Source organism: Pogona vitticeps, chromosome 2 (genome assembly GCF_051106095.1).
Source record: "Pogona vitticeps strain Pit_001003342236 chromosome 2, PviZW2.1, whole genome shotgun sequence".
NCBI lineage: Eukaryota > Metazoa > Chordata > Lepidosauria > Squamata > Agamidae > Pogona > Pogona vitticeps.
Genome location: NC_135784.1, coordinates 13,647,335 through 13,675,146, shown reverse-complemented (window position 1 = coordinate 13,675,146; position 27,812 = coordinate 13,647,335). Strand labels below are relative to the sequence as shown.

The 27,812-nt window shown below is 48.0% G+C and overlaps 1 protein-coding gene across 6 annotated transcripts; it reads left to right on the top strand.

Moving 5' to 3' along the window:
* Positions 1 to 27,069, top strand: LOC110070500 (class I histocompatibility antigen, F10 alpha chain). 6 transcript variants are annotated; one of them, XM_078387915.1, is made up of 9 exons: positions 2 to 196; positions 6,389 to 6,664; positions 12,648 to 12,923; positions 20,864 to 21,148; positions 21,943 to 22,032; positions 22,658 to 22,690; positions 24,216 to 24,248; positions 24,621 to 24,653; positions 25,909 to 27,069. In XM_078387915.1, exons 1-9 carry the CDS (start codon positions 130 to 132, stop codon positions 25,947 to 25,949), a joined length of 1,134 nt encoding a protein of 377 aa, XP_078244041.1. In that variant the 5' UTR covers positions 2 to 129; the 3' UTR covers positions 25,950 to 27,069. The 6 variants fall into 6 exon arrangements, with proteins under 6 accessions (XP_078244040.1, XP_078244039.1, XP_078244044.1 ...); XM_078387914.1 differs by lacking the exons at positions 24,621 to 24,653; positions 25,909 to 27,069 and adding an exon at positions 24,384 to 24,608 and having other exon boundaries at positions 1 to 196; positions 21,949 to 22,032; XM_078387913.1 differs by lacking the exons at positions 24,621 to 24,653; positions 25,909 to 27,069 and adding an exon at positions 24,384 to 24,607 and having other exon boundaries at positions 1 to 196.
* The last annotated feature ends 743 nt before the right edge of the window (positions 27,070 to 27,812 follow it).

The window sequence follows — 27,812 nt, the reverse complement described above, 5'->3', positions numbered from 1 at the left end:
CCAATCCTGGCAGTTCTGTCTGAAATAGGGAAGAGGTCAGGCGACGGTTGCGAGTGAGCGTTCAGTATGGCTCCGGATTAAAAACTTAAACCCAACGGAAAAAGTACGAGGTTCGGCCTTGAGAATGAAATGAGGCTGCCCGGAGTGCCCGCCTTGCTCCTGGGGGCGCTCGTCCTCCTCTTGGGGGGCTGCGAGGGTGAGTAACGTGAGAAAAGGGGTGGAGAGAACCGCAGAAGTGGCGTCGAAGTTTGATTTTCCGAGGTATCCGGAGTCGCTCCCTTTCTTGGATCCACTTTTCCCCCGACCGTTCAGGCTTTTGTCCTCGACGGATAAAAACCTTTCAGGGGGTTTTGGGTGGCGGGAGAGGTCCGGGAAGGGTGTGCGTGTCAGTTCCGCCATTTAATCCGAAGTCAGTCCCCTTTCGGATCCACGCTTTTCAACGGCTGTTGGTCTCATAGGCTGAAAAAAGAAAACATCCCTTCTCTTCGACTTTGGAGCGACTCCCCCTCCCCGAAGTGCTGTCCGCATAGTACTGTATTAGATAGCTGAAGAGAGGACGCCCTCTTTCACCTTCTCTGGATGATGAGGGTTGTCAGGATGAGGCAGCATCCCCTGCGTCCAGGTGTGACGTCAGGTGACGTTCAGGTGCAGAATAAAGGAAAAGATGATGAGCAAAGAGGGGCAGAATTGGGGAGGGAGGGAATACAATACGTTTATGTTTCTCTGTGCAGTGCCCGCCTTTCCTTTGGCGCAGCAGGAGGGGCCTGATTAGACTCGGGGGCTGGGACCAGAGGTGGGATTCAGCAGGTTCGCACCTATTCTATAGAACCGCTTCCTAAATGTACTATTGGTTCTTAGAACCGTTTGCTGGCCTGAGATGAATGAAGGAGGAGGGGCCAGGTGACCAGCGACGAGCGGAGGGAGGGGGGCACATTTAGCTGCCTCCCTTCCCGTACCACACTGAGCCATCTGAGGTGGGGTGTGGGTGAGAGAGATAAAGCCCTGGAAAGAGCAGAGGCGTCAATGGGGGAAAGGGGGGAGGATGAGTCCTTGATGTCACTGGAGGAAAGCTCATGGCCTCGAGGCAGAGGGGGGGGGGATGATTGACAAGGCATGAGGGCAGGACACAGAGGGAAAAAGTTTTGGGGTGAGACCACTTCAGTTAAACACCCAACCGTCCTCATTTTACTATGATTTTTTTCAAGTTAAAGGTACCACATAAGACTGTTGCTTATGTGGTACCTTTTTTAAAAAAATGTCCTGGGTATTTATTTATTTATTTATTTATTTATTTATTTATTTATTTATTTATTTATTTATTTATCATTAGGACATAGAACCTGTTGTTAATTTATTTGAATCCCACCACTGGCTGGGAGGGTTTCCTTTTTATGCTTAAAAAACCCCAAACTCCCGACCTTCCCAGATCCCCCCCAAGAGCAGATCTTGCTGCAGTAGGTAAGATGAAAGGACTCGGATAAGGTAGGAAAAGGGCTTTGGGTGGAAGGGGGGATGCTTGAAATCAACACCAGGTCCTCTGGGTTGCCTTGGATCTGACAAGGAACCAGGCCCTCCTCAATACCTGGGAAGGATGATGGCTTTCAGTCTGATCTTGTCCCCTTCTAACCTGTTGAAGGACATCGACCCCGAGAGAAGTTTGGAAAGAGAAAACCAGAAATGGGGCCGCCTTGGAGGTGGCACCCCATCTCTGGAACCCCCTTCCGCCTGAGGTTTGCCTGGAGGGTCCCTTCATTGATAACTTTTAAGAGACTCCAGAAAACCTGGTGATTTAGACGGGTCTTCCGAAATAGTCCACGGACAGAATGCAGCGTTTCTTCCAGCTCATAAATTGCAGATCCTGCCTTTTTGAGTACAGTACTTTTATTAAAGTCTTTTGTGTTGTATTTCTTAGTTTAATTTTTAAGGTCTGTTCATTGCCTATTTTTATATTATTGTGATGTCCATGTTATTATTTAATGTCGTTATTGGTTTGGAAACCACCCAGAGTGAGCTTTACAGCCATATTGGCAATATAGAAAATAAATAAATAAATAAATTTAAATCACACATACCATCCGGCAAACACAGAGTGAGCCACAGGGGTGTTTGGCACTTGTTATGGCACAACACCATGGATCTGAGGTATAGATTTTTACAATTTATCATTTTGCACTGTTGCAAAAACACCAGGTTTAGTCATACTGTTTGTCACACTGAAGTGTGATTTCTGTGTTGGTGATGGTTTCAGCTTTATTCCTTGTAAAAATCGTGTTGTATCAAGATGACCTGTTTTTTAATTTTCTGGATCCAGGGAAATGAGGGCTATGATTTCTTAAAATGCAGAGCATGGGGTGGTGTGAAGGAGAAAAGAGGAGTGCGCCGCCCTCCGTGGAAAGCCAGACAGTAGAAGAGGCGGCATGCGCAGTAGGAATACTGGTTGACATTGAACAGACTGAAGTAGTGCCAGTAAAATCGACGGAAGTGTGCCTGGTAGAGGAAGGAGGGGAGGAGCTAGATTTGATAGTCTGGGAGGAGATAAAAGGAGAGGAAAACGCGTGGGCTTTTAGAATCTGTACCGACGCGAATATAGAGAGGAGTAAGAACCGAGGGGTTCAAACGGAACCCATGCTTGGATTTGAGACTCCTGTTGGAGCTGCGGCCGGTTTCCCTAATCTGGCAACTGGAGGAGGTTTGTTGCCAGATCCTAATTTCCCTCGGGGGTCCGGAAAGTCATACGAGCCTCTGGAATGGCTGGTGACGGTACATCACCGCAATTACCCTGGTGGGAGGAGGGTAATACGCCCTGGACCCGAATATCAGAAGAAGCCCTTGGAAGGGGACTGGGCGAGGCATCCTTGCTGCGGAACGGTTTGTGCCGTTCGGAGTGCCCCCCTCCGCCCAATGACCGACCGAGAGAAGTTCGGACCGGCCCCCTATTAGGTGTTCAAGAGATGCCTCCTGATGTGCGCGCGAAGAGGTATCATCTGTTAGATGACTGTTTGTTGCAGGATCCGTTTGATCCGAAAGAGTTAAGCTTTGTAAACAATAAACTTTCCAATGTTGGATTTTATGACGAGCCTCCGACTCTTTTTCCCGCCTACACCACCAGCGCTCCCCCGGCCAGAGGAGAACTTCCTTACAGGTGGCTATTTTAATGGCTCACTTGTATGTGTCATCCCATTGACAGCAGTTGTGATACATGATTAATTTTTGTAGGACATGTTATGGATTGATTTCTAGAGGCAGGGCAACAATCCAGTAAAGGGGAAATTTAGGGTGGCATGCTGGTAGATTGTTGTCCTACCCATCAGGTATCAGGAGCAGGGCACCATACTGTATTCTGTTTGAATGTTGTTGCTTTTAGCAGTGCAATTGTGTCTTTAGCAGTGCAGTTGTGTCTAGTTGAACTACATTTTTAGCTAGATTCTCTTGTGCTTGATTTTCTGTTGTCTGTAAATTCCACACCCTCAATAACATGAGTCTGTGGGGCTCCTTGCCACAGGATGTGGTGCTGGCATCTGACCTAGATGCCTTGAAAAAGGGGATTGGACAGAATCCTGGAGGAAAAGTCCATCGCAGGTGACCAGCCAGGATGGGGATAATCTCCAAGGTTTTAAAAGGAAGGGACCTCCAAATGCCTGATGCAGGGAAGGGATATTGGGAGACAGCTCTCTCTTTGAGATCCAGGAAGCTGGACTAGAGAAGCTTGTCCTAATCCAGCTGGGCTGCTCTTATGCTTTTCTGTAACATTAAAATAAATGAAGAAAAACATATTTTGAGAAGAAAATAAGATGTTTTTGTGTGTCTAAGTAAACATTAAAAAATGAGGTGCAAATCTTGACAACCCTATTTGAAAAAAACGCTGCCTTTTTGCTGTCTTACATCTGAGGGCAGCATTTGCAGTCAGGGGGCAGCCCCTCTGGCCTTCCTTAGTCCAGGAAGCTGATCCGCTTAGAAATGGTGAAGAGTACAGTAGAGGGAAGAGCTTCCTCTTCTGGGGCACATGAAACTCTCCTTGAAGTTCTTGGAGGTCTATGTAAAGGTCTCTAGTTTTTTCCCACTTGAAGCCGCAGGTGTGTTTTCTCAGAGATCCAGTGTTTTGAATTTGGTGTGTGTGTGTGTATGTGTGTGTGTGTGTGTGTGTGTGTGTGTGTGTGTGTGTGTTTGTTTGTTTGTTTGTTTGTTTGTTTGTTTGTGTTTTCGTGTTCCAGGGATCTTTATAAACTTCCAGGCATATGCTGGTAATGTGGAGGATCTTCTGTGGGCTTAAAATTCAAAAGAGCCTCGTGGCGCAGTGGTTAAAACGCTGTACTGCAGCTAAAACTGTGCTCACGACCTGGGGTTCAAATCCCAGGTAGCCGGCTCAAGGTTGACTCAGCCTTCCATCCTTCCGAGGTCGGTAAAATGAGTACCCAGCTTGCTGGGGGGCCAATGTGTAGCCTGTATAATTAAAATTGTAAACTGCCCGGAGAGTGCTTGTAGCGCTATGGGGCGGTATATAAGTCCAATAAATAAATAAAATAATAAATAAAATTCAAAGGATTTAAAATGCTTTGCAGATCTTCCCAAGCAAGGGACCAGTTAATCTGTGTAAGACGGTCACGTTGTTATATCAGTTAGTGCTGGAGCACCTGTAGAAAGACTTTAAAAAGGAAGCATTTGTGCTCTCTTTGTGTGATTGTGTAGTGCAGACACACAAAATCCACCAATGCCGTTTGGAAAATTTGAATAAACCAAAAAGAGGGATCTGCTGGAGGCAGGCAAAGTCCAGAGTGCAGGTTCTATTATTCCATCTGTGGAAGGAAAAAGCAGCAACTGGACACTAAGGAGAAACAAGTTCTTGCTCCGAATTTGGGCCCTGTGTTGGTTTCTTCCTGAACATTCCCTGTAGAAGGTGCCGTTTCCAGCGGGATGGGAGTGTTTCAGCAAGAAAGCCACGCAAGATCTTTTCCCAGATCAGGAGGACATTCTGGATGGTGCCCTCTTGAGACAGCAGGAGATGCGACTCTCCAGGGTGCAGCTTCATGCTTCCCATTCTCATTCTTGCGAAGTTGTGAGATCTTTCAGTGAGGGGGGCGAACTGGAAATGATCTATATTGCTTTCCTTTCTCCCTCCTTCAGCATCATTCACAGGCCACCGTCTGCTCTGGACAGCCAAACTGATGATGCAAGTGCTATGTCTCTGTGTTTGCACCCATGTACCAAACATGCACAAACAAGGAGGGCCCCTTGCTGTGTTTCTTTAAATAAATAAAAAACTCAGAACATGAATAGGCATAAAGTAACTGACAGCCTTTTAAGACCCCTTCCTCTCCAGGTACCTCTGATGATGACAGCAATGTTTATTATTCAGAAACACCAGGCACAGTCAACATTATAAAAACATTGACTGGTATTATATAACAGATAAAAGTTTTAATCAAAAACTTAAGTATCTGTTAAAGATTGGTGCAATATGTATGCTATTTAACTAAAATCCATGTGGATCCGCATTTATAGGTGCATTTTACAATATTTTTCTGATATGTTGTGAAGGACAGGAGGCTAGTGTGCCGTTCTCAAACAAGAGTACACAGGACATGAACGGATGTGCAGAGGGAGTGTTGATAGAGATAGAAGAAGAAGAAGGGAGAAATAAGAAGGCATTAGAAGTGTGCCTAGCAGAAGATAAAGGGGAGGAGCAAGATTTGATAGTATGGGAGGGGGTTGTGAGTCGGACAATGCGCGGGAGTTTAGAGTAGAAACGGACCAGACACAGAGACGAATGAGAGATTGCGCAGTGCAAACGGATGAATGAGAGTGCGCTTATAATAAGGTCCGTGATTTATCAAAGGAATTTCCCAACCTGAAAACTGGTGGAGGATTACTCCCAGATCCAGGCATTCCAAAGCAAGAAGGCAAGGGGGTTAGACCACTAGAATGGGCAGTGATGGTCTACCCCCACAACCAAGGTGGAGGGAGGAAGGTGATTCGTCCCAGTCCCTCTTGAAACAATCTGCCTCTGGAAGGGGACTGGGCGAGACACCCCTGTTGTGGGACAGTATGCGCGGTAAGGAGTATCCCCTTGAGGGTGGTAACTGATCGGGAGCGTTTCGGCCTGGCCCCGATGTAAAGAGCAACTTGTTCACACCAGATGTAAAGATCCGTAGTTACAAGACTTTACCGGAATTGAGTTGTTTTGACCCATTTAATTTAGTTGATGCTGACATTAGAGTGAATAAAGTTGAACGTGTTCATTTTTTAAAATCGTCTCTGGCTCTCATTCCCGCCAAAAAGAGGAAACATGCCTTGAATGCATGAGACTTTGATAGTCTGCTTCTGTGGGGGTGGGGGTGACATCATCTTCTAGACCGTCCTAATTCTGCTCCCTCTCTGTCTCCCTTTCCAGGCTCCTCCTCACACTCCCTGCAGTATTTCTACACAGGAGTGTCAGAAGCCAACCAGGGGCTGCCTGAGTTCATCATTGTGGGGTATGTGGACGGCCAGCTTTTTGTTCAGTATGACAGCAACACCCGTAGAATGCAACCTCGAGCAGCCTGGATCAAGAAGGTGGAGGCGGAGAATCCCTGGTATTGGGACACGGAGACCCAGAAACAACAGACCACTGAGCAGGTGTTCAGAGAGAACCTGCGGATCGCAATAAATCGCTACAACCAGAGTGGAGGTGAGTAGAAGGCAGGAGAGGGAGCAGTTCTCCTCGTGGGCTGGTGTTGGGAGAAGGAGGGACATGGAGGGAAGGGCCACCCAGGGCAGACACCCCTTTTCCCTCCAGTGGGCTTGACCTTGATTGGGGGAGGGAAGAGGAGCAGGACAGAGAAGCCCCACTCCGGAGAAAAGAGAAAGAGGGGAGTCAAAGCGAGTCAGAACAACAGTATGGTAGCCGAAGGAAAAGGAAAACGAGAGCCGAGCCGTTCCTCACCAGATGGCAAGGGGTTGAGGAAGACAGACAGGCCATTCAGGGCCATGCAGCCTATCGGGAAATCGGGTGGGAAGCCTCTCCCCTCCGGCTTACAGCCTTTAAAGTGGAACATTTTCTAATTTGAGGGTGGCAGGGGGTGGTGCGGAGACCAAAGACAGGCATCCTCGGACCCAGCTGTGGATTTTCCTTCACTACATTTTTGGACCATACAGGTTTACCTCCAAAACTGGCTCATTTTTTGAGCATCTCTGAGTTCTCACAGGACAGGGGTGGTAGGAAGTGTTTTTAATGCATTGACTTTGACCTTTTCTAAGTCCACTTGATTTGGCTACGGTTACTGATGCCATAGTTGTAGTCTCTCTTGACAGCTGCAGTGTTTTCTACGTGGGGCTGCCCTTGAAGTGTGTCTTGGAGTTTCAGTTGATACAGAACGTGATCGCTTAGCTGTTAACTGAGCATGATGTCAATGTGATGTTACTTCAATAAGAATAAGTCTGCACTGCTTGCTGATGGCTACCTGGGCCCAATTTGAGGCAATGATTTTAATTTTTCCTTTATTTTTCCACAAGGTTTCTTTGAATGCAGCTTTCAGTAGAAATGTGGGGAAATTATTCAGTTTAGTTCAGCACCACAAACATGACTGAACACGCAGTAATCCAGACTGTGGAGAGCTAGGCAAGGGTCTGCATGTCGTCCTCCTGAGGCCCATTTTATGGCCCCGGCTCTCCCCTAAGCCTCCCTCCCCCCTTTCCCATCAAAACGAGGTGATCTTGAAAGCGGCCAGGTGTGGTTATTTGTCTTCCGCAAAGGGCACAAGGTTCCATCCTCACTCCGTTCAGCATCTCCTGTGCTGTTTGAAAATACTCTCAAGTTCTCCCTGCCTCCACAGCTGCTCCTTCTGGGCCTCTAACTGGGTTCAGCCCAGCCTCCCTCCCAATGACAGGGTCCCCCTTCGAAACCTCCCCCCCCCCGGTGCCCCTTCTTTCTCCACTTCTTGCTGTTGGGTCAAAGTTTAAGCCCCTCGTAGTCCCTTGGGCTGCTTCACCGGCGGCGGCGGCTGCTCAGCTGAATGCTTTGTTGTACTGGACATTCTGGAGCCCAGCAACAGTGTAGTCCTGTGCCGGTCTACTCAGGCGTAAGTCCTACTACAGACAAATAGTTGTCAAGCTTGCCCTGAGGTAGGTGGGCCTCTGTGCCCTGAGGATTGGAAGCTCCACGCTATATTCAGCCTCTGGCTATCAGGGTCCCCACAGAATGTGGTTTATGATCATCTTGCTGGATTGGGGGGGCGACTACATTGACAACACTTACTCCACAATTTGCAGTGGATTAGGCACAGATGACTTCAAATTAAAACCAGGTGTGACTCTATGCCTTAAAGCTCAATGTGGGGAAACCCATTGGGGAGTCATCTTTTTTTGGGCCGGGGGGGAGGAGGGGTTCAAGTTACTTTTGCCCACTTTCTGCCCAGCATGATCACCTGATCCAAAGCCAAGGGGGCATTTGTGGGGCAGTCCGTTTGCCTCAACTGAACACCTGTTGTCTGCAAAGAAGGGTTCTTTTTTCTTTTTAAAAAAGCAGCACTGGACTTCCCTATTGCTGTTGCACTTCAGGAAAAGTAATAAAAGAAATAGACATCCTTAATTAGCGCCTTGTCCAAGGCAGCTACTGCTGCTGCTGTGCAGGCCCAGCTCTCTGCCCCTGCTGATTCCTGCCAATTGTTTGATGTCTGGACAGCTGCAGAGATTTCTGTCTCCCTCAGAAATCCAATTGGAAAAGAATTGGATCACAGGTGCCTCCCCCCCCCCGGTTTTGCTGCACCCTTAGTTGAATTCTAGATCTCATTGCTAGTCCCATCTGCAATAAAGCCTTTGAATCAACTGCCAAATGTAAAGCCAATATTTGCGCAAGTCCCCTTGATTCAGTAGGTCTCCTCAGACTTGGACTGTTTAGGTTTTGGCTATGTTATTTAAACTCATCAAGCCCTGATGTTTATTTTAGGAACATAGGAAGCAGCCTTGGGCTGGTGCGTCAGATCCTTGGTGTGTTCACTACAGTATTGCCAGCTGCCATGAGCAACAACAATTTTCCAAAGTTAAGGCAGAGTTTTTGCCCTTCCTAGAGATGCCTGGCATTTCCCTCGTGGTCTCCCATCCAAAGGCTAAGCAAGCCTGACTCTACTTTGTGCCCAACATCAGATGAGGTCAGATGTGTTTTGGACTCAAGGCTTTAACCTGACTAAAATCTGTATTTTGCCTGTTTTCATGGGCTAATTTTTTTTGATGTGTTCATGTGTTTATTTCTTACAGTGTGAGAAAGAAAAAGCTGATTGCAGATAATCAGGTCAGTACTGAGCATGGGCATTGAGGAAGACAGTCAAGATACGCCATAAGACACTCTAAGACCTTGCCTGGAAATGAAATCTTGGAGAGTGGCTGATAATTATCCAACGCTGTGGGATTTGGGGAGGTCTTTTTTCAATGGAGGTCTTACTACTGTACCCTTTCAGGTGTTGTGGAACAGTGGTGCCCCGCATAGCGACGATAATCCGTTCCGAAAAAATCATCACTATACGGATTCGTCGCTATGCGGGGCAAAAAAGCGAGTTTTTGCCTATCTAGGCATCGGTATGCGATCGCATTAGCGATCCCAAAAAAGGGATCGCTATGCGAATTCATCGTTAAACGGTGCACTCGTTATGGGAGACACCACTGTAAATCACTCAGACACGTTCAGCTTCCTCCAGAAAAGAGGAAAGAGAAAAAAGAGACAGAAACAAAAAAAGAAATCAGACCATGTATACAAAGGAAAAAAAACCTAGCTAATCCCTCTATTTAAAATACCCCCTCCCCCCTTTGGAGTTAAAGATTCCAGCCTCGTTAGCCCCTCTACTCTCCCTATATCGATTTACAATATATACTAAATGGTTCATACATATGTCATAAATTTTACCCTAAACGCCTGTCTTCTTCTGGGCCCATGAATATATTAGTCCCCAGCTTTGCTTTACATAGTCTCTTGGCTGTTCCCGTAGTGCTTCTGATAGAGTGTCCAGTTCTGCTGTATCCCATAGCTTCTTTAACAGCTCTTCTATCGTCTGAACCTCTTCTGTTTTCCATTTCTGGGCCCAGAGTAATCTAGCTGCTGTGAGTATATACATGAGACAATGCTTCAATTTGTTATCATTTACTCCTGAAATGACATTCAGTAAGGAGTGATTTCTTTTGCTAAATCCCATACCTGTGTCCAATAAATTTTGACCTTTTCACATGTCCACCACATATGATAGTAAGTTCCTGCATTTTTTTACACTTCCAACATATATTGCTGTTACCCTCTGACATTTTTGCTAATCTTACAGGTGTATAGTGCCATCTGTAAAACATTTTGAGTATGTTTTCTCTCAGATTTACTGGCTTAAAGATCTTATAGCTTTCTTTCCACATCTTAGTCCAATCATCAAGGTCCACATTGTACCCAAATTTTTTTGCCCATTTTATCATAGTCTCTTTCACCCTCTCATCCTCTAGCTCATATTCTAATAGATATGTATCGTCGTCGTTTAGTCGTATCCGACTCTTCGTGACCCCATGGACCAGAGCACGCCAGGCCCTCCTATCTTCCACTGCCTCCCGGAGTTGTGTCAAATTCATGTTGGTCGCTTCGATGACGCTGTCCAACCATCTCATGCTCTGTTGTCCCCTTCTCCTCTTGCCTTCGCACCTTCCCAACATCAAGGTCTTTTCCAAGGAGTCTCCTCTTCTCATGAGATGGCCAAAGTACTGGAGCCTCAGCTTCAGGATCTGTCCTTCCAGTGAGCACTCAGGGTTGATTTCCTTTAGAATTGATAGGTTTGTTCTCCTTGCAGTCCAGGGGACTCTCAAGAGCCTCCTCCACCACAATTCAAAAGCATCAATTCTTCGGCGGTCAGTTTTCTTGATATGTATACATTCTTGATATGTATACATTTTCTTAATTATTGCTTTGTCCGTATATAACCACAGTCTGTCCACCTGGACTTTGCCCTTGAAAAAACCCACACTCCTGTCTTTTTTGTATCTTGATTCTAATTTTACCATTGACCACCAATCAACCGCTATACCCATTTTTTCGAGCTCTTGTTTATCCCTTATCTTCAGCTCTTTTGTTAACAGATTTTCATATGTGGTTAACATTCCTTTCTGGTTCAGGGTTTTTAATGAGAATGCCTCTATCGGTGCCACCCACAATGGGATTTTCTCATAAGCCTGTGAGAGTCCCTTCTGATCTGCTCCTGCCACCACCGTAACCCTCAGAGGCAGCTTCCCTTCCAACAGCCGGCTTCCCCCCCTCCATCAATGCACTCGCTGCCGAGCTGACAAAGGCAGGTTCCAGCTCCAGGAAGGGAAGTCTACGCGCATGTGCTGACTCAGCTTCCCCTCCAGGCCCAATGTCTGTGCATGCGCCTCCCATGGGTGGTTGGGGAGCAGAGCCATGGAAATGTGGACTGAAGGACTTGCCAACATTCCTGCTCCGAGACTTCCTCCGTCCCCAGGTCACCTCCGTCCTACCCAGCTCAAGAGTGTGCCCTGCAGTGGGTGGGACCGGATGTCGGTTGTGACAGCCCCTTATGTCGGTTGTGACAATCCTTAGCGATTGATTGCCTGAGAGGGTTTTTTTAAATGGATTGGCTCCATCCTTTGGTTCTGATTCTTCCAAGAACAAGCATGGTTCATGGAGGAAAAAAAACGTTTGGGCCCTTTTTGTGTGGCGCAAGAGGAGGTGGAAGGGGTGGTGTGGGGCAGTGGGGGAGGTGCCACTCGCCTCCCCTGAGGCTCCCCCACCCGCCTCTGTGGGTCCTTTCTCAGGTTTTAACTCCCGGCTGTTGGCTGTCTGGGGGGGAACTGGATCAAGGTGGGTGGGAAGAAGGGCCTTTCCAGTATGCCCAGGATAGTCTGGGGGGGCTCCCTAGGTGGCAGGGAGGGAGGGAGGACCCCAAGGGCCAGCCCTGCCAAGGTGGGGAGCCATGGGCAAGGGGCTCGTGGCTTGGGGGAATGGGGAAGTTCAAACCACCACCCCAGATTTAGGGGGCTGCTTTGGGCAGAGCGAGGGGTGAGTCCAAAAAGCAAGCAGGGGAGGGCAGAGGATGGGAGCTGGCTGTGGGGAAATGGGGGGCACAGCAGGCCCCCCTTTTGCCCTTCCAGACCATGGGTGAGGAGGTGCCTGGGGGTGGAGAGGCGGGGAGGCTTCCGGGGGTGGGTGGGCCAGTGTTGAGGGGGAATTTCTTGCTGAATCCCCTTGTGGGTGGGTGGCTGTGGGGAGGGGGCCCAAGGGGATCTTCCGTGGGGAAGGCATGGGGGTTCGTCCCCATCCAGGTGGCTGAGGGATCTTCCTCAGGGCCGTGTCGGGATGTTGCCTGACTCTTGGGCTGGGGGGGGGGGATCATTTTTGAGGCAAAGGGCAAGGTGGGTGTGTTTGAAACAGAGCAATGCATGAAAGAAGAAGGAAGGCCTTTCCTCCCCTGGAGTGTCTCCCCCCAAGTCACCCCTCAAGTCCTCAGATGGTATCTTGGGGGGGGGGCTGGCCTTGCCGGAGGGAAATCTTTCCACTCAGACCCCTTTGGAGGGGCTTTATGTTTGTTGGTGGGTTTTGTGGGAGGAAGTCCCCCTTTCTCACCCCTCTGCATCTGCGACTCTTTCTCTCTTGTGTCTCTCTCTCTCACACACACACCCTGTGTGTCTGTTTTCAGGGTTTCACTCCCTGCAGTGGATGTATGGCTGTGAGTTGACGGAGGGCAGGAGCAAAATAGGGCACATGCAGTATGGCTACGACGGGAGGGACTACATCGCCCTCGACAAGGAGACCCTCACCTGGACGGCGGCCAATTCCAAGGCCCAGATCACCAAAGAGAAGCAGGAGAAGGAACCAGCCCTTGCCCAGAGATACAAGGCCTATCTGGAGGAGATTTGCATCGAGTGGCTGCAGAGATACCTGGATTATGGGAATGAGACTCTGCTCAGGAGAGGTGATGGAACCGGGGGGGGGAGGGAAAATTTGGGGTGTGTGAGACAGACGGGTGGAGACCTTTGACAGACAGGTGGAGACCACCCCAATTAGTTCCTGGGGAGAACTTCCAGGCGGCCAGAAAAAGCTGTGGGAGCCTGGAACCAAAGCACCTTCAAAAGGGTGTGTGTCTGTGTCTCTGTTTATGTGAGATACAATTTTGGCTACATTCCCATAGTTCTGACCTGAAAATCTACAGAAGTAAAATCAAACAGATTTTGCTTGATAGTGGTGTGTGTGTCCCTTCTTAGCACACGGTGTGTGTTTGGCCCCTCCCCTAAGGACCTCATGGTCCGCCCGCCCTAACAGTTACCTCAGTTCTCCAAATTTCTTCCCCTGCTGCAGCAGGTCTCCTGGCTAGAGCTCGGTGACAGAAATTGAACCTTCAGCATGATTTACCTACCCTTTTCAACTAATCGTTTGTATTTTCCTTATTTATCCTTTTAAAAAAGTATTATTTCTTTGGACTGTTCCCCCCCCTCCCCTTTCCCCTCTCCCAGTTTTCCTGCCTTTTTTGCCTGGCACCCAAAGTGACTTTTAAAAGTTGTGCCTCCTGTGGGAAGAAGATCCCCTCAACTGACGGACATTGTTTTTGTCTCTTTTGTTTGGGAGAGTCCCATATTCCTCAATCTTGTCGTCACTGTAAGAAGTTCACGAAGCAGGGACTTAGGCTTCGCGAGCTCCAACTCCATGCAGCTCTGTGGGAGAGATCCCTACAACCACCTGGGATGGAGACCAGATCTCCTTCCGCTGCCTCTGAGCTGCCCTTACCAGCGTTAAAATCAAAACCTTCTAAATTGACCAAATCTAAATCTTCCCAACCGTCAAAACCTTCGACGAAAGCTTCATCAAAAACTAAGTTGCCGGCCTCTCCGCTCCCTTCTAAATCGTCTAAGTCTCCTCAGCCCGCTGCGAACCTTTCGCCACCTGCACGCTCTGACCGCCACTCTCTGTCCCTTCCAATCTTAACGCCACAATCCGCCATTGAGATTTCTTTTCGAGGCTCCTCGGCTCCTGCTTCCCCCAGGTTGCCCTCTCCTTCACCTCCAGCAGTACCTTCCCCCTGCCCTCTCCTAAGAAGAAGAAAGCCAAGACTAAACACACTGAGCCAGCGCTGGGAGATTTCCGGGCTTCGAGACACTCGAGACCGAAGGTCTCTGCTTTAGGGGCTCGACATTCTCGCCCCAAGGGCAGTAAAAGCCATACGTCGAAAGAAGATTGGCTGCCTGTTAAAATTTCCAGGAAATATCTTAAGCTCTGGCAGCAGCAAATGGAGAAGCTTTACGATCCTTGTCTTCTCTATAGCCTAGCAGCCCCGATTTCGTCATTCTCGGGCTCCTCCTCATCTACACCTAGCTCCTTGGACGAGAGCTCATATCCATCCAGTCATGAAATCAGCGGTACCAAACTTAATGGCACCGATCGATACCTACGTCGGTACTGACAGCCAAGAAAGCCAAGCGCGCCGCGGTACCAGACATGTCGGCTCCCCTTCATCATGCAGCTCATCCACCCAAAGATAGTCGAATGCCTGTGGGGACCCTTGGTACCATAACTCTCAGTACTGAGCCTCTCGGTACCGAGCCATCCAAGCGGCGGTGTGATCACTCCAAAGACCCAAACAACAAGTCTCCAAAAAGTTTTGAATGCGTTCGCCTTCAGATTCTGTTTCATCCTTCCAATTAGACTCCTGGAGGGTCACTGTACCGACACTCACCACGATACCGGACGCGGCACCCATCGCAGTACCGATCACGGTACCAACCACAGTACTGAACGCAACATCATGCACAAGAACTGAAGACCGTCCAAACCTTTACGTCCCTTACCCGACCCTTCTGTTTCTGATCACTCCGAATTCTAAGGCAATCCGGAAGTAGCTGAAAGTTTTTCTGACGGCTCTGTTCCTAACTACAATACACCTGAGTCTATAATTTTTGACAAGTATCCCGCCTCTCCAGCTGCTGACTTTCCATCCTACTCTCAATGATTCATCGCATTGCAACAGCCCTAGATCTCCCTGTGGAGAAACCTCCAGATATTGCGACAGACAAGGTCTATGCCGACATCGACGAAGACCAAAACCCTCCGTTGTGATTGGCCTTTATTCCATCCTTATTACGCACACTCAAACAGCCATGGGACAAGCCCCGTTCTGCCTTACAAATGTCCAGGAGGGTGGAAAACCTTTACCAAATTCAGGGTTCAGATCTGGACTTTCTTGTTAAACACCCGGCTCCCAACTCTTTAATTGTGGACCTGACTCAATCTAAGTTGAGACCTAGTTCTACCGCTACCCCAAATAACAAAGAGGGTAGAAAAATGGACATTAGGTCGGTGCGCATATTCATTTGTGTCCTTCACTATTAGAGCTGCCAACTATATTGCTGCAATGGGCGCCTACCATCAACATCTATGGAATAGAGCCCTTCCATCTCTACAGGCAGCACCTGATGAGCTCCAACCACGGGGCATGTCCATTCACCAAGAGGTTATGGCCTGATCAGGCAGGAGAGGATTACTGCTAGACATATTTTAGATGCAGCATCACGCAGCCTGATGACTGGTGTCGCCATTCGTCGACATGCTTGGCTTAGATCTGCTAATATTACCAACACCTCTAAGGCACACATTCTTGACCTACCGTTTGATGGTTCTAGACTTTTTGATCCCAAAACAGATGACATATTGAAGGGCCTCCACGAGGCAAAGAAAATGGCGTGCTCATATTCAGCACAATCTTACTATGAGCAATGTTATCCTTAGAAGCACCAATCAACCTTTCAGGCATTCTAGTCCAACAAACCATACCAGAGTAAACAACGGTACTATACAGCTGCTTGAAACTTTCCGGCCCGCCAACAGGAACAGCACCACCGTTGTCAACAATCCTACAGGAAATCCGACCGCACATCCAAACAGGGCCTTTGACTCTCCTCCTATCACTATCTCTGGCCCCTTTACCTCTCATGCCACCCGATTATCGCCCTTTCTTGCAAATTGGTCTCTCATTACCTCAGATAAGTGGGTTCTTTCCATCATCGCCCACGGCTACGGGATAGAGTTCCTGGAGCTTCTTTCCTGGCACGCATGGTTATTACCCCTCCATCCGCGCCCCTAAAAGAGGAAATAGAGACCCTTCTGCAAAAATCAGCCATAATGCACATTTACCCGGACCCATTGAATCCTGGCTTCTTCTCTAGATACTTCTTGGTCCCCCAAAAGGACGACACTTTCCGCCCCATTTTGGATCTCAGAGACTTAAATATGTTCATCACTTACCGTCGTTTCAGTATGATCACGCTAAAAAGAATCTTACCTCTTCTTCAACAGGGGGACTGGTTCGTCGTGATCGATCTCAGCGATGCATATTTCCACATAACCATAAGACAAGATCATCAAAGATACCTGCATTTTTCCCTTGGGTCCAAATGCTTCGAATTCTCTGCTTTACCAGTTGGACTTTCCACCGCACCAAGGGTCTTCACAAAGTGTATGGCACCCGTGGCGGCATTCCTTCGCACAAAAGGCATCGCCGTCTATCTGTACATAGACAACTGGCTCCTAGTAGCTCCATCTCAGCATCAGGCAAGACATAACACCATCGTGCTCCGTCTTCTTCGAGCCCTCAGTCTCCGAGTGAATTTAAAAAAAAATTATGCTGATTCTATGCCGGGTTGTGAGCTATATAGGAGCCGTCCTTGATGCTCGCAAAGCAAGAGCCTTCCTGCCAAAGGACTGGGCAGTCCAGATCACTACTCTCATCAAACACTTTCAACCACTCCAACTGGTCACCGCACACTGTGCTCAGAAGCTGCTAGGTTTGATGGCATCCACCACATCCATCATTCCGCATGCCAGATTAAAGATGCGATCACTTCAGACATGGCTCCTGTCTCTATTCACTCCTCTCAAGGATTCCCCCAGGAAAAGGTTTCAGGTGACTGCAGAACTAGCTCACAAACTAACATGGTGGACCAAACCGTACAACCTTTTCATGGGTCGTCTGTTTGCCCCTCTGTTTCTCACAACTAGAATCACCACCAATGCGAGCCCCACGTGCTGGGGTGCTCATTGCGATGGTCAGCAAGTCCACAACCATCAGAGCGGACCCTGCATATCAACAATCTGGAACTGCTGGCCATTTTCAAAGCCTGCCGTGCCTTTCTACCAGTCATCGAGGGCACAGCTGTGCAAATCGTGATGGACAACACCACTGCCACTTTTTACGTCAACAAGCAGGGCGGCACTCACTCCCCTGCCCTTCTCTACTTGACGGTTCAGTTTTGGGAGTGGTGCCTGGAGCATCACAATTTTCCATCAGCAGTTTACATCTCCACACACAAGAATGTCTTGGCAGACTGTCTCAGCAGGACGACGGTCACGATGCACGAGTGGGTTTTGGATCAGGAAGTGTTTCATTGCATCTGCGAGAAATGAGGTGCTCCTGTGTTGGATGCCTTTGCCACACATGCCAATGCAAAGTGTCCAACTTACCTTTCGAGAGGTCGTCAAGGGAGGCTCACAGGGCGATGTGCTCATGGTGTCTTGGAGCGGTCGTCTACTTTACATGTTTACACCTTTTCCGCTATTGATGAGGGCAATTGTCAAGATACACCACCACAATGCCAATGTCATCTTGATAGCTCCTTAATGGCCCCGTCAGCCGTGGTTCACAATGTTGATGACGAGGACGACAGAGTACATGAAGCTTCCATCCCTTCCTCATCTACTGACGCAAAACAACGGGCTGATATACCACCCAGATGTAAACTCACTTCATCTGACGGTGTGGCGGATTCTCCCACGGTGAAACATGTCATGTCTCATTGTTGGAAGGAGTCCACAAAGACTCTATGCAAAAATAAATGGACTGCTTATAAGAAATTCGCTACCGCACGTAACCTACCGGTGTCTCCCACCTCAGTACATGCAGTTTTACAATTTCTAGCTTATCTCTTTGATATGAACTTGTCACACTCAACTCTCAAAGTATACTTGTCCGCCATTGTGGCGCATCGACCTCCTGAATCAGAAGGTGCTCTCTTTCAGCACAACAGGGTCAAGAGGTTCCTCCGGGGGGCATTACGTCTTCATCCTCCACGAATAAATCCTGTCCCTCAGTGGTCTTTACATATAGTACTCAATTGTCTCACGTGCCTTCCATTTTAACCCCTTGCAACCTGTTTCGGAGCATCTGCTCACACTCAAGGTGGTGTTCTTAGTGGCAATAACGTCAGCAAGGAGGGCTTCAGAACTCTCTGCTCTCCGAGTAGGTCCACCTTTTCTCCAATTCTTTCCGGACAAAGTTATGTTATATCCGGACGTTTCTTTTCTGCCAAAGGTTACAACCAGTTTTCATGTTCGTCAACCTATCATCCTACCTACCTTCTTTCCTCAACCATCTTCTCCTGTTGAGAAGTCCCTTCTGCTGGATGTTCGCAGGGCATTATCATACTACGTTCAAAGGACTTCCTCGTTCAGAAGCACCAAACATTTGTTTGTCTCTCCTCACCAGCCTCATAAAGGACAGCAGGTGTCACTGCAGACCATCTCCAGATGGATTGTCCAGACCATACATCTGGATTATGAGATAACACACAAGCCTCTCTGTGTTCTATCAAAGCCCATTCTGCTAGAGCAGTAGCAGCGTTCATGGCATTTCTTTGAGGTGTCCCTCTTCAGGACGTCTCCGAGGCCTCTGCGCAAGCGCAGATTAACCCATTAGTGTGTACTCACAGAGGCCACGAAGAAGAAAGAGAGGTTACTTACCTGTAACTTTGGTTCTTCGAGTGGTCCTCTGTGAATTCACACTGATGGGTTAAGTCTGTGCGTGCGCAGAGGCCTCGGAACATTCTAGAGCTTAAAGTAACCATTTTAACCCCTCCCCCCAAGCCCTCATGGTCTGCCCACCCTAACAGTTACCTCAGTTCTTATTTTTCCCCTGCTGAAAGAGGTCTCCTTCCTTAGAGCTCCTTCACATTCTGTAAACGCAAGTGCCGTTTTCTTTCTCTTTTAGCACCTTTTATAAGAGTTTTTGTTTTTCCTTTTGTTTAAAAAAAAGTAAGAGAAAGAAGAAGGACTTTCATTTGTTCCCCCCTCCCCCCCCCGCTTTTATGGCACCTACTTTCTTTCAAATGTGTCCCTTTTGTTTAAGAAGATTCCTACCTCTGAGGGACACCTTTGTGCCTTTGTTGCTTGGGTGAAGCCCATCAGCTTACATCCTGCATTCTTTTTAAAAGTTTTACAAAGCAGGCTTTGAAACTGAGACAGCACTTTCAAGTCTCTTGGTGGGAGAAGTCATTACAACCCGCAATCATGGACCCTCCGTCCCTGACACAGCTTTCCACTGTTTCCCCTGCTAATACTTTGTCTTCCTTTCCACAGCCTAAGCTAATCGCTCTCTTCAAACTGTTAACAGAAAAAAGCATCAGACTGCTAAGATTTAAAAACACAAAATCGGCTTCCTCGCAACAGCATTGGTCACCTCATGGGCATTGGAAGCCCCATCCCTGTTTGCGGGACCGACTGCTATGGCTGAGATTTCTGCAGATATTTAAGCGGCCCCCTCCTCAATGCCTTCTAGCCCTGGCTCGCCTCCAAAAAGATGATCGCCATTGGGCTCTGAGCTTCAAGGTTCCCCAGATGTCAGCACCACCATGAGAAAGAAAAAGGCACTATTGACCTGCCTCATACTGAGGAGGTTGTTGTGTGACACTTATTTCCTTGCCTATTTATTTTCCTTGGGACCAACAGTCCATCGTTTCCTGCCCCCCTCCCCTTCTGCCTTCTTCCCAATGAGGTGGCTTTTGGGGAGGGGACGGGTGGGCATGCCTGATCCTTCCCCCGCCAGACAAAAAACCCTTCCCTGCCTTCCTGATAAGGGGACCCAAGGCAGCTCACAAAATTAAAAAAATTAACAACATTAAACATTAAAATGCAATTAAACTGTATACTAATTAAAACACAATGATATCAGGACCCCAGTATCCACTAAATCAATATCCGCTGATTCAGTTACTCATTGAAAATACTGTAATCTATTAAAAATATTAGGAAAGAAAAAAGCCTAATGTTTTATCAGTACTGGCCACTAGACAGAAAGAGACCCTGCTGTAAATTCTTGGTCCTTTCTGCATTTTTTCTTTTCTTTTCCCACACTGGTTCCCAGACATTTTCATCTCCCTTTCTTCCCCAATTACTGGGGGCTCAGCCCCTTTGCCATCTGCGGGAGATACTCTGGGGGGATGGCTGGGGCCGCCTCTCACGAGGAAGGCGACAACAGTAGGGGCATTCGCTATTATAAATATAACAAAAAAACCACCTCATGTCTTTTGAAATTCTGGCTGGGTGTTGTAGAAACCTTTAGGGTATCTCTAGTCCACGTAAATCTGCTGGTGAGAGAGCTCATTTATGTAATTATGAGAGAGCAACTCAGAAGACTGTAAACGTTTCTCTTTCTTCTGGGACTTTCTGCTTCATTTACTACACCTATTGAATAATAAATGCCAGCGAAGGAACGGATGAGAGAGAGAGAGAGAGAGCAAAGAGCAGCCGGCGTAGAGAGCCTTCCTGGAAGGCATTGATGAAGATGATCCTAGTTTTTGCTGGCCCCTCGGCTACAAAAAGTATTTCTGCCTTTTGCACCCGGTCTCTGGGGCTGATGCCCTGGCCAGTTCCCAGAAGCGTGAATTTTTGGCTGCTGAGTCTTTTCAGATCATTTCAAGATACCAGTAAAAGCTCTGCTCATTCCCTTCCTTTTCTCTGTAAACGAAAATCAAGAGTTCTCCAGGGGAGGGATTTGTGGGGAAGAACAGAAGAGTCCCACGGGATCGAAGCCAAGCCACCATCCTGCCACAGGAAGGGGCTCCGTCTTCATCCCAGCCCTGCTGTTTTTTGCAGATCGTCCCGTGGGGAAGGTGACGCACCAGGAGGGCTACGATGACAGGGAGACCCTCGTCTGCCAGGCTTACGGCTTCTACCCCAAGGAGATTGAGGTCACTTGGAGGAAGGAGGGAGAGGTCCTGCAGGAAGGCACTTTCCACAGGAGCGTGGCCCCCTATCTGGATGGGACCTACCACGCCTGGCTCAGCATCGAGATCGACCCCAAGGAGAGAGACCTGTACCGATGCCACGTGGACCATGCCAGCCTGGGGGAGCCTTTGGTCTTGGCTTGGGAGGCGCCTGGTGAGTGACAGGAGGGGTGGAGGAGAGGCTGCCTTCTCGGTGGGGGCAGAAAGAGGTGTTTCGGGGAGGGGCCTATTCACTGAGGGGGGAGGGAGACTCAAGAGGCTTTCAGCAGCATATAGAAATTGATAGCAATGAATAAAAAACACCCCAAAACCACTGAAAACATGTGAGAAAAAGATGGAAAATTCCAACATCTCCCCCGTTAATTACGTGGGTGCTGCAAAACTGACAGGCAGTTATTGGGGGGGGGGCTTGTGGAGCCATCTATGCAATCTACAGTTGTAATCAAAATTATTGAATCCCCATTGCAAATCAGGTTTATTGTCAAAATTTACAGATGTTTGCTATGAAGGAATCAAACAAAAACAATTGAAATAGCTCAATACAACAAGTGTTTGAAGTGGTTCCCCCAAATTCCACTGGAAATGCAACTTATAATGAATTCTGCAGTCTCAAAATTATTTGGCCCCTTCATGGCAAGCATTTTTTGTCCTTAGGAGAGCTCCCTTTGCTGTTCAGACCTGATGCAGACGAGATGCACAGCCAGGCACCAGCTTCTGGCTGCATTCTGGAGGAATCTTAGCCCCTTCTTCATGATCAGTGGCCTTCCCGTTGAGGAACATTCTTGGGTTTGGGGGCTGCAACCGTCTTTTTCAAATCTCGCATCACTCTCACTCACTTTTAACCCTGTGGGCTCCCCAATTTCCTTTAGCCAGTTTTCATCTCCTCCTGAACAGGGCAGGAGGGTTCTTGGTTCGTGTTCAGTTATTTCGTTCTTTCTCCCTGTTCAGTTTCTGCTTCCAACTTGGGCCTCATTATTGGGTGTGTCATTGCGGCTCTCCTGATCGTGGCTGGGATTGCTGGCGCCTGGGTCTACATCAGTAAGTGAAGGAGTGAATGCCTTGGTTGGGAGGTTTCTGTATGGTTGGAGGGATACGTTTTCCTGTGGAGTCTCCTTTCAGGGGGAAAGATTGAGAGGAGACCCATGGCCTGGTCTTCCCTGCTCTCTTCCTACACCTTCCGTCAGGGCTCATCACGAGCATCTCGGGTCTGCTCCTCTTTCCCAGGGATCCCCACGTGTCTCAAGCCAAAGTCAGGCTTTGGGGGTTCTTCGTTGGAAATTTTGACAAATGACGAGGGACACCCCATATCTCCCCTCCTCAAAGTATCATGGGAAGCGCCACCTCCTTTCTGTGCTGACCTAAGTTGCCCCTCAGGGATCTTCTGGGGTAGAGGGAGAGGAAAGTGGCCCTGTAGAGGTTCTTGAACTCCCATCAACCCTGTCTATTGTGAGCAAGTGCAAAGAGTCATGGAAGTTGTTGTTTAGCAACATCTGAGACAACCGTGGTTCTAGAAGGGAGGGGCCAGAGGCAGGAGAGTTTCCATGGGAGCCCATGAAGTCGTTTGTTGCTACCAGGAGCCCTTCCTTCCCTGCCTCCAGGGGTGGGTTTGGATGACCTCTGGGAACAGCCTTCAGCTCTTAACTCTCTGATTCTGTCTCTGCAGAGAAACGTCAAGAAGGCTACAGAGCAGCAGCAAGTGAGTAGAGCTTTCCTCTTTCTTTGTTTGTATTCCAAGCTTCAGGCTGCCTCTGAAGCTCTTGGACTACATCTCCCATCATCCGTAGCCATTGAGAGCAGTTGCGGAGAATTATGGGGAGGGCAGCAGTTTTGCTGATCAATAGCCTGTCCTTTGAGTGCAGTCGGTCTCTCAGTCGTTTCCCAAGGTCAGTTTTTCCTCCTGTGGTGTGTGAGGGAGGCATCAGTTGCAATTTGCTTCACATCTTATGGTTAAAATGCTCTTTTAAAAAATGAAATAAAGGCCAGGGAGGGGCGTGGGAAGGAAAAGCACAATCCCGTCCTCTCATGTGAGATTAACACGCAGCGAAGGAACCGCATTGGAGGAACATTTGCTAGTCCTTTCGTTGTCTGGGCTCCCTGGCAGCCAGAAGGGCAGCAGTCCAGCCACCTCGTGGACTCGGATCGCTCTCTGCCTGGTGCCACCTCTGGCCTGCCTTCCACGTCGCCCCTTTCTCCACTTCCCGTCCCTTCCCCAAACTCACTTTTTCTTCATGCCTTTGGCACAAGTTCCTAGTACTGTGTCCGTGTCTTATAGCAAAGTTCTTCAGCATGGTACATTTCCAGGGTGCTGACTACCACTCCCATCATCCTTGGTCATATCACACATCAGTCTTCTTCTCCCGTGCAAGGTCTCCTGATGGTGCTATAAAAGTGAACAAATAAAATGTGGAAAACGGCATGTAAGGACTATTCCATTAAAGGTGTCGTAGCCCTAAAAAAAAACTCTCACTTGCAGTTAAGGCTGGAGAGGCCCTTGCTGGAACCTTCCTGGGGGTTGGGAGGCCCCCAAACTAGAGGGTGAAAACTAGAGGAAGGCAAACCATCGTTCCCAATTGCGGAGCTGAGCAGGGTTGTTCAGTGATCAGAAGGAGGTCCCTCGTGCAGAGGGTGGGCCTGAGTGGGAGCTGACCTGATGGCTCAAAACAACCACCGTCTGTCCTTCCACTGCATGACACTCTGTGCCTTTTTGGGATTCAGTAAGTGAAGTGCCATGTTTCCCTGAAAATAAGACAGAGTCTTATATTTTTGCTCCAAAAACACATTAGGGCTTATTTCCAGGGGATGTTTTATTTTTTCCCATGTACAGCAATCTATATTTATTCAAATACAGTCATGCTCTCTTCTTCTGGTTGGTTCACAAGGGTAGAGGGTGGGGTTTCACTTCACTGGGTCTTTTTTGGGGGGTAGGGCTTATATTACGAGCATCCTGAAAAATCCTACTAGGGCTTATTTCCAGGTTAGGTCTTATTTTCACAGGGCAGCTGAAAAGTTGCTCTTTATGTTTCTCCCCAGAAGACACTGGCCTCTCCTGTCCCTGTCTCTTCCAGATTTATATGTCCCATTTTTATCATCTTCCTGCATGGATGATTTTGTAGTTTAATGTAGCAGTTAGATTTTTGTGTGACTGAGAAGAGGGCTTGACCCCTCTCCCCTCCCACCCATCCATGGATGTTGAATTCCTGATTTTTTTTCCTCCTTTCCAGCAAATGGCAGAGGTTCCTACAGCTCTGGTGGAGGTAAGTATGATGGAATCTCACCCAAAAGGGTCAGGAAGAATCCCCCCTCTCACAGAGTCTGTTTGGGATAAGAGAGAGAGAGAAAGAGAGACCCTTTTAAAGCCCCTGTTCTCTCCATGTTCTCTGTTTCTGCAGCTCCCCCAGAGGAGAGGGGGGTCCTCCCCACCCATTTTGATTCTCCAGCCCCACTTTTCAGTACAAGGGCATCATCAGACGGCATTTCATAGTGAAAGATTTTTGGGACACCCATTCAGGGCAAGGGCACTTCTAAAAAGCGACTGATGGAAGCATTTATGTTCTTATAATTGAGCCTGGTTTGGATGATCTCTGGGAACAGCCTTCAGCTCTAACTCTCCAATTCTGTCCCTGCAGAGAAACGTCAAGTAGTCTACAGAGCAGCAGCAAGTGAGTAGAACTTTCCTCTTTCTGTGTTTGTCTTCCAAGGCTTAGGCTGCCTCTGAAGCTGTTGGACTACATCTCCCATCAGCCCTAGCCATTGTGGCAGCTGAAGCCCTGGGTTGTCCTGTGTAAATGGATAAGTTTTGGTTTTTGCAACCTCAAGGTGTGGACAGGACCCAGAAAGAAGTGAAGGCTAACGCTTGGTCTATGGCACATTTGCCCTTCTTGGCTTATAAACACTGCCAGAGAGTGACTGATCAAAGGGGTAGGAAGCGTGGAGAATGGTTGCTTGCAACAGGGTCGGATCCAAGCAGATTAAAGGAGGCAGTTGTAAAAAGCCCTCCTTGGATCCCATGATACTGAAGAATCCTTGTGGCTCCAGTCCTTCCAGGAGGGGAGAAATGAGAAAATAGTGTTCCGGGTTCCCTTTTGTCCTCCATGGTATTTAACATCTGCACAAAACTGCCGAGAGAGGTTGTCCAGAGTTTCAGGGTTCAGTGTCGCCAGCATACAGATGACACCCGACTCTCTCTCCTTTCCGTCTAAATACGAGGAGGCAGCTTTGCTTCTGGCTTGGTGTCTGGTGTCAGTCATGGATGGGGTGAGGGTGAATAAACCTAAACTTTATCCGGAGAAGACAAGAGATGCTCGTGGTCAGACGAAAGATACAGCCTGCGCAGGATGGGGGTTTACACTCCCCTTCAAAACACAGACGCGTGGGTGGATTCATCTCTGAGCTTGGATGCCCAAATTTCGGCGGTGGCCAGGAGTGCCTTTGCACAGTTGAAACTGGTCCACCAGTTGTGCCCATTTCTGGAGAGGTCTGATCTATTTGTTTGATTCTTTTTAAAATATTGTAATGATTTATTGGTGTTTGCCTTTAAATTGTTTACTGTTTGACACTATAAGCTGCTGTGGATCCTTTGACCAAAAAGGCATGGTGAGATATTTTAAATAAATAAATAAAATAAGCAAGAGATACAAATAATTAATGCCCCTACACCCTTCCACCCAACCGTGAACACTGATTTCCTGTCTTTTTCCTCCTTTCCAGAGAGTAACGGAGGTTCCAAACACTCTTGTGGAAAGATCTCCGGGGATGGCTCTCCCTGCTTGTCCACATTGGGGGTGAGGGTGGGGTGGGGACAAAAGCAGCGAGCTCTCCCACTCCCTGACCTATAGTCTGGTTTGGGCTGCTTGTTTTTTTCTCATCTTGGCTTCATTCTAAACAGAATCTTCCTCTCTTTTCTCCTCTTCTCAGCTGACTTAGTGGTGGTACATCCTCCAGAGGAAGGAGAATGAAGAAGAGCGAGTCCCTCCACGCTCCGAATCCTGTTGTTTCTTTTGGAAGCTCCTTCACTTTCCTCCACTGGTTGTCATCAGTCCATCGGTGGGACTACAAGGGGCTTTGCTCAATGTGATGCACTTTCTGATAAGGCCACAACCAGAAGACTCTGTTCCAGGCTCCTCTTTTGGACAAAGAGTGGCTTAGAACTGTCCTCTTGAGTCTGCCTGAGGAATAATCATAATTAATAATAATAATTTCATGAATGAAAGATTTTTGCATCTGAAGCAAGACTTCTAGGCCTACCATCCAACTTTCTTGATCAGTTTTATTCAAATGGATGAGTCAGGAATGCTGCTACCCACCATGAGATGTTCATTTTATGTAGCGAAAGGAGGGCATCTTCAAGAGATGGATTGTCCCTTCTACTCACTTCCACAGGCAGAACTAATCAGCCAATCAAATGGTGCTGAGGCTCCATGGAGAGAGAGGAACCAACCCTGCCTGGACCAATCTCTGCAGGGTCTTAGAGGCCCCAGGGAAGGAACAGCCTCAGAGACCTGCCCCCCCAGGAGTGATTCGGGATTTTTTCTGTGGAGCAGTTTTCTCTCTAGCCAAATGGGGTTGCCCCAATTCACGAGTACGAAGGAACTTTTGTCCAATTCATAATTTCTGATCCCTGACTAATCAGAACATGTTCAGGTGGTCTTTGTTGGCACACATAAACACACCGTCCCTCTGTGGATGGGGGTGGTTAAGAACATTTTAGAGGTGAGAGCATCACGACGCCAGGTCTCTCCTTCTCTGCTGCCCATCACTCACTTTCTTTCCTAAGAAAGGTACCTGGAGTCAAAGGCTTTGAGTTCAGAGAAAGCCTTGGGCTGGTCAGCATCCTCCTCATCTCTGCGGCAGCCTGGGTCTGGTGGAGCAAAAACAAAGCTAAACAAACAAAGACAATTAAAAAAACATGTGGGACCTTAAATCGTAACTTCTGTAATTGTAAACTGTAATCAAGTCCACTTCCTCAGATGTTAGAGTGAGATGATATGTCTTAAATTTACACAGTCTATTGGCCTGGTGGGGATACAGAGGGTGGACAGATTGACAATTGTTTGTTAATAAAATCATACACTATCAGACTGTGGAGAAGGTCCGTTATTAGTCTGCAAGGTAACAAGAGCACAGTTGCCACAACTGACAAATGTGTGGATCCATTTGCCATTTCTCACTTGGTAATGACGTAAGGTACCCTTAATGGATATAAGGGCATCCTATATACACCTTATCTGAGCTGTTTTTCTTTGACTTCTTGTTTTCTAGTGTTTTTCACCCCAAACAGGGACTTACAAGTCATTTAAAGAATGCCCAAGTGGACTGAAATGTTCTGAAATGGGATTGTTTGTGCTGCCCTTCCTGACATCAGATTTATGTCCAGCAATTCGTTTGTGCAGAGATTGTCCTGTGCGGTGCGCATTGTCGGCCAAGGAGAGTGCAGATCACATTAGCAGAGGAATCAGAAAACACCCACACCCACCCACGATGTTGTGCATGACATTGCTGGGGCCTATAATTGTTTCCTGGAGCAGACGTGGGAACGGAGCTGACACCTCAGTTTATACCAGAGTTTAGTTTCCATTTGTTTCTCAGTGTTGCACAGTCCGTTGTGTGTCAGCAGTTAGTTGAGATTGGAGGGCATTGTCTAAGCAGATCTAGGCCTCTGCCAAGGGCTTGGTAGAGCAAAGTGTTCTCCTCAAAGATGGCTTGGAGACCATTCATGATGCATTTGAGTGGTCTCAGTTGTGGACTGAAGGTGAGAAGTAGTACAGTATTCTGTCATTTTCTGGGTCTGACTTGCAGCCAGTGGCTTCTGGATATTTTCT

Coding starts and splice junctions, on each gene's coding strand:
- LOC110070500 (XM_078387913.1), top strand. CDS start 130: ATGAGGCTGCCCGGAGTGCCCGCCTTGCTCCTGGGGGCGCTCGTCCTC. Junction 22,691..24,215: donor AGGCTACAGAGCAGCAGCAA/GTGAGTAGAGCT, acceptor CCTCCTTTCCAG/CAAATGGCAGAGGTTCCTAC. Junction 24,249..24,383: donor TTCCTACAGCTCTGGTGGAG/GTAAGTATGATG, acceptor CTGTTTCTGCAG/CTCCCCCAGAGGAGAGGGGG.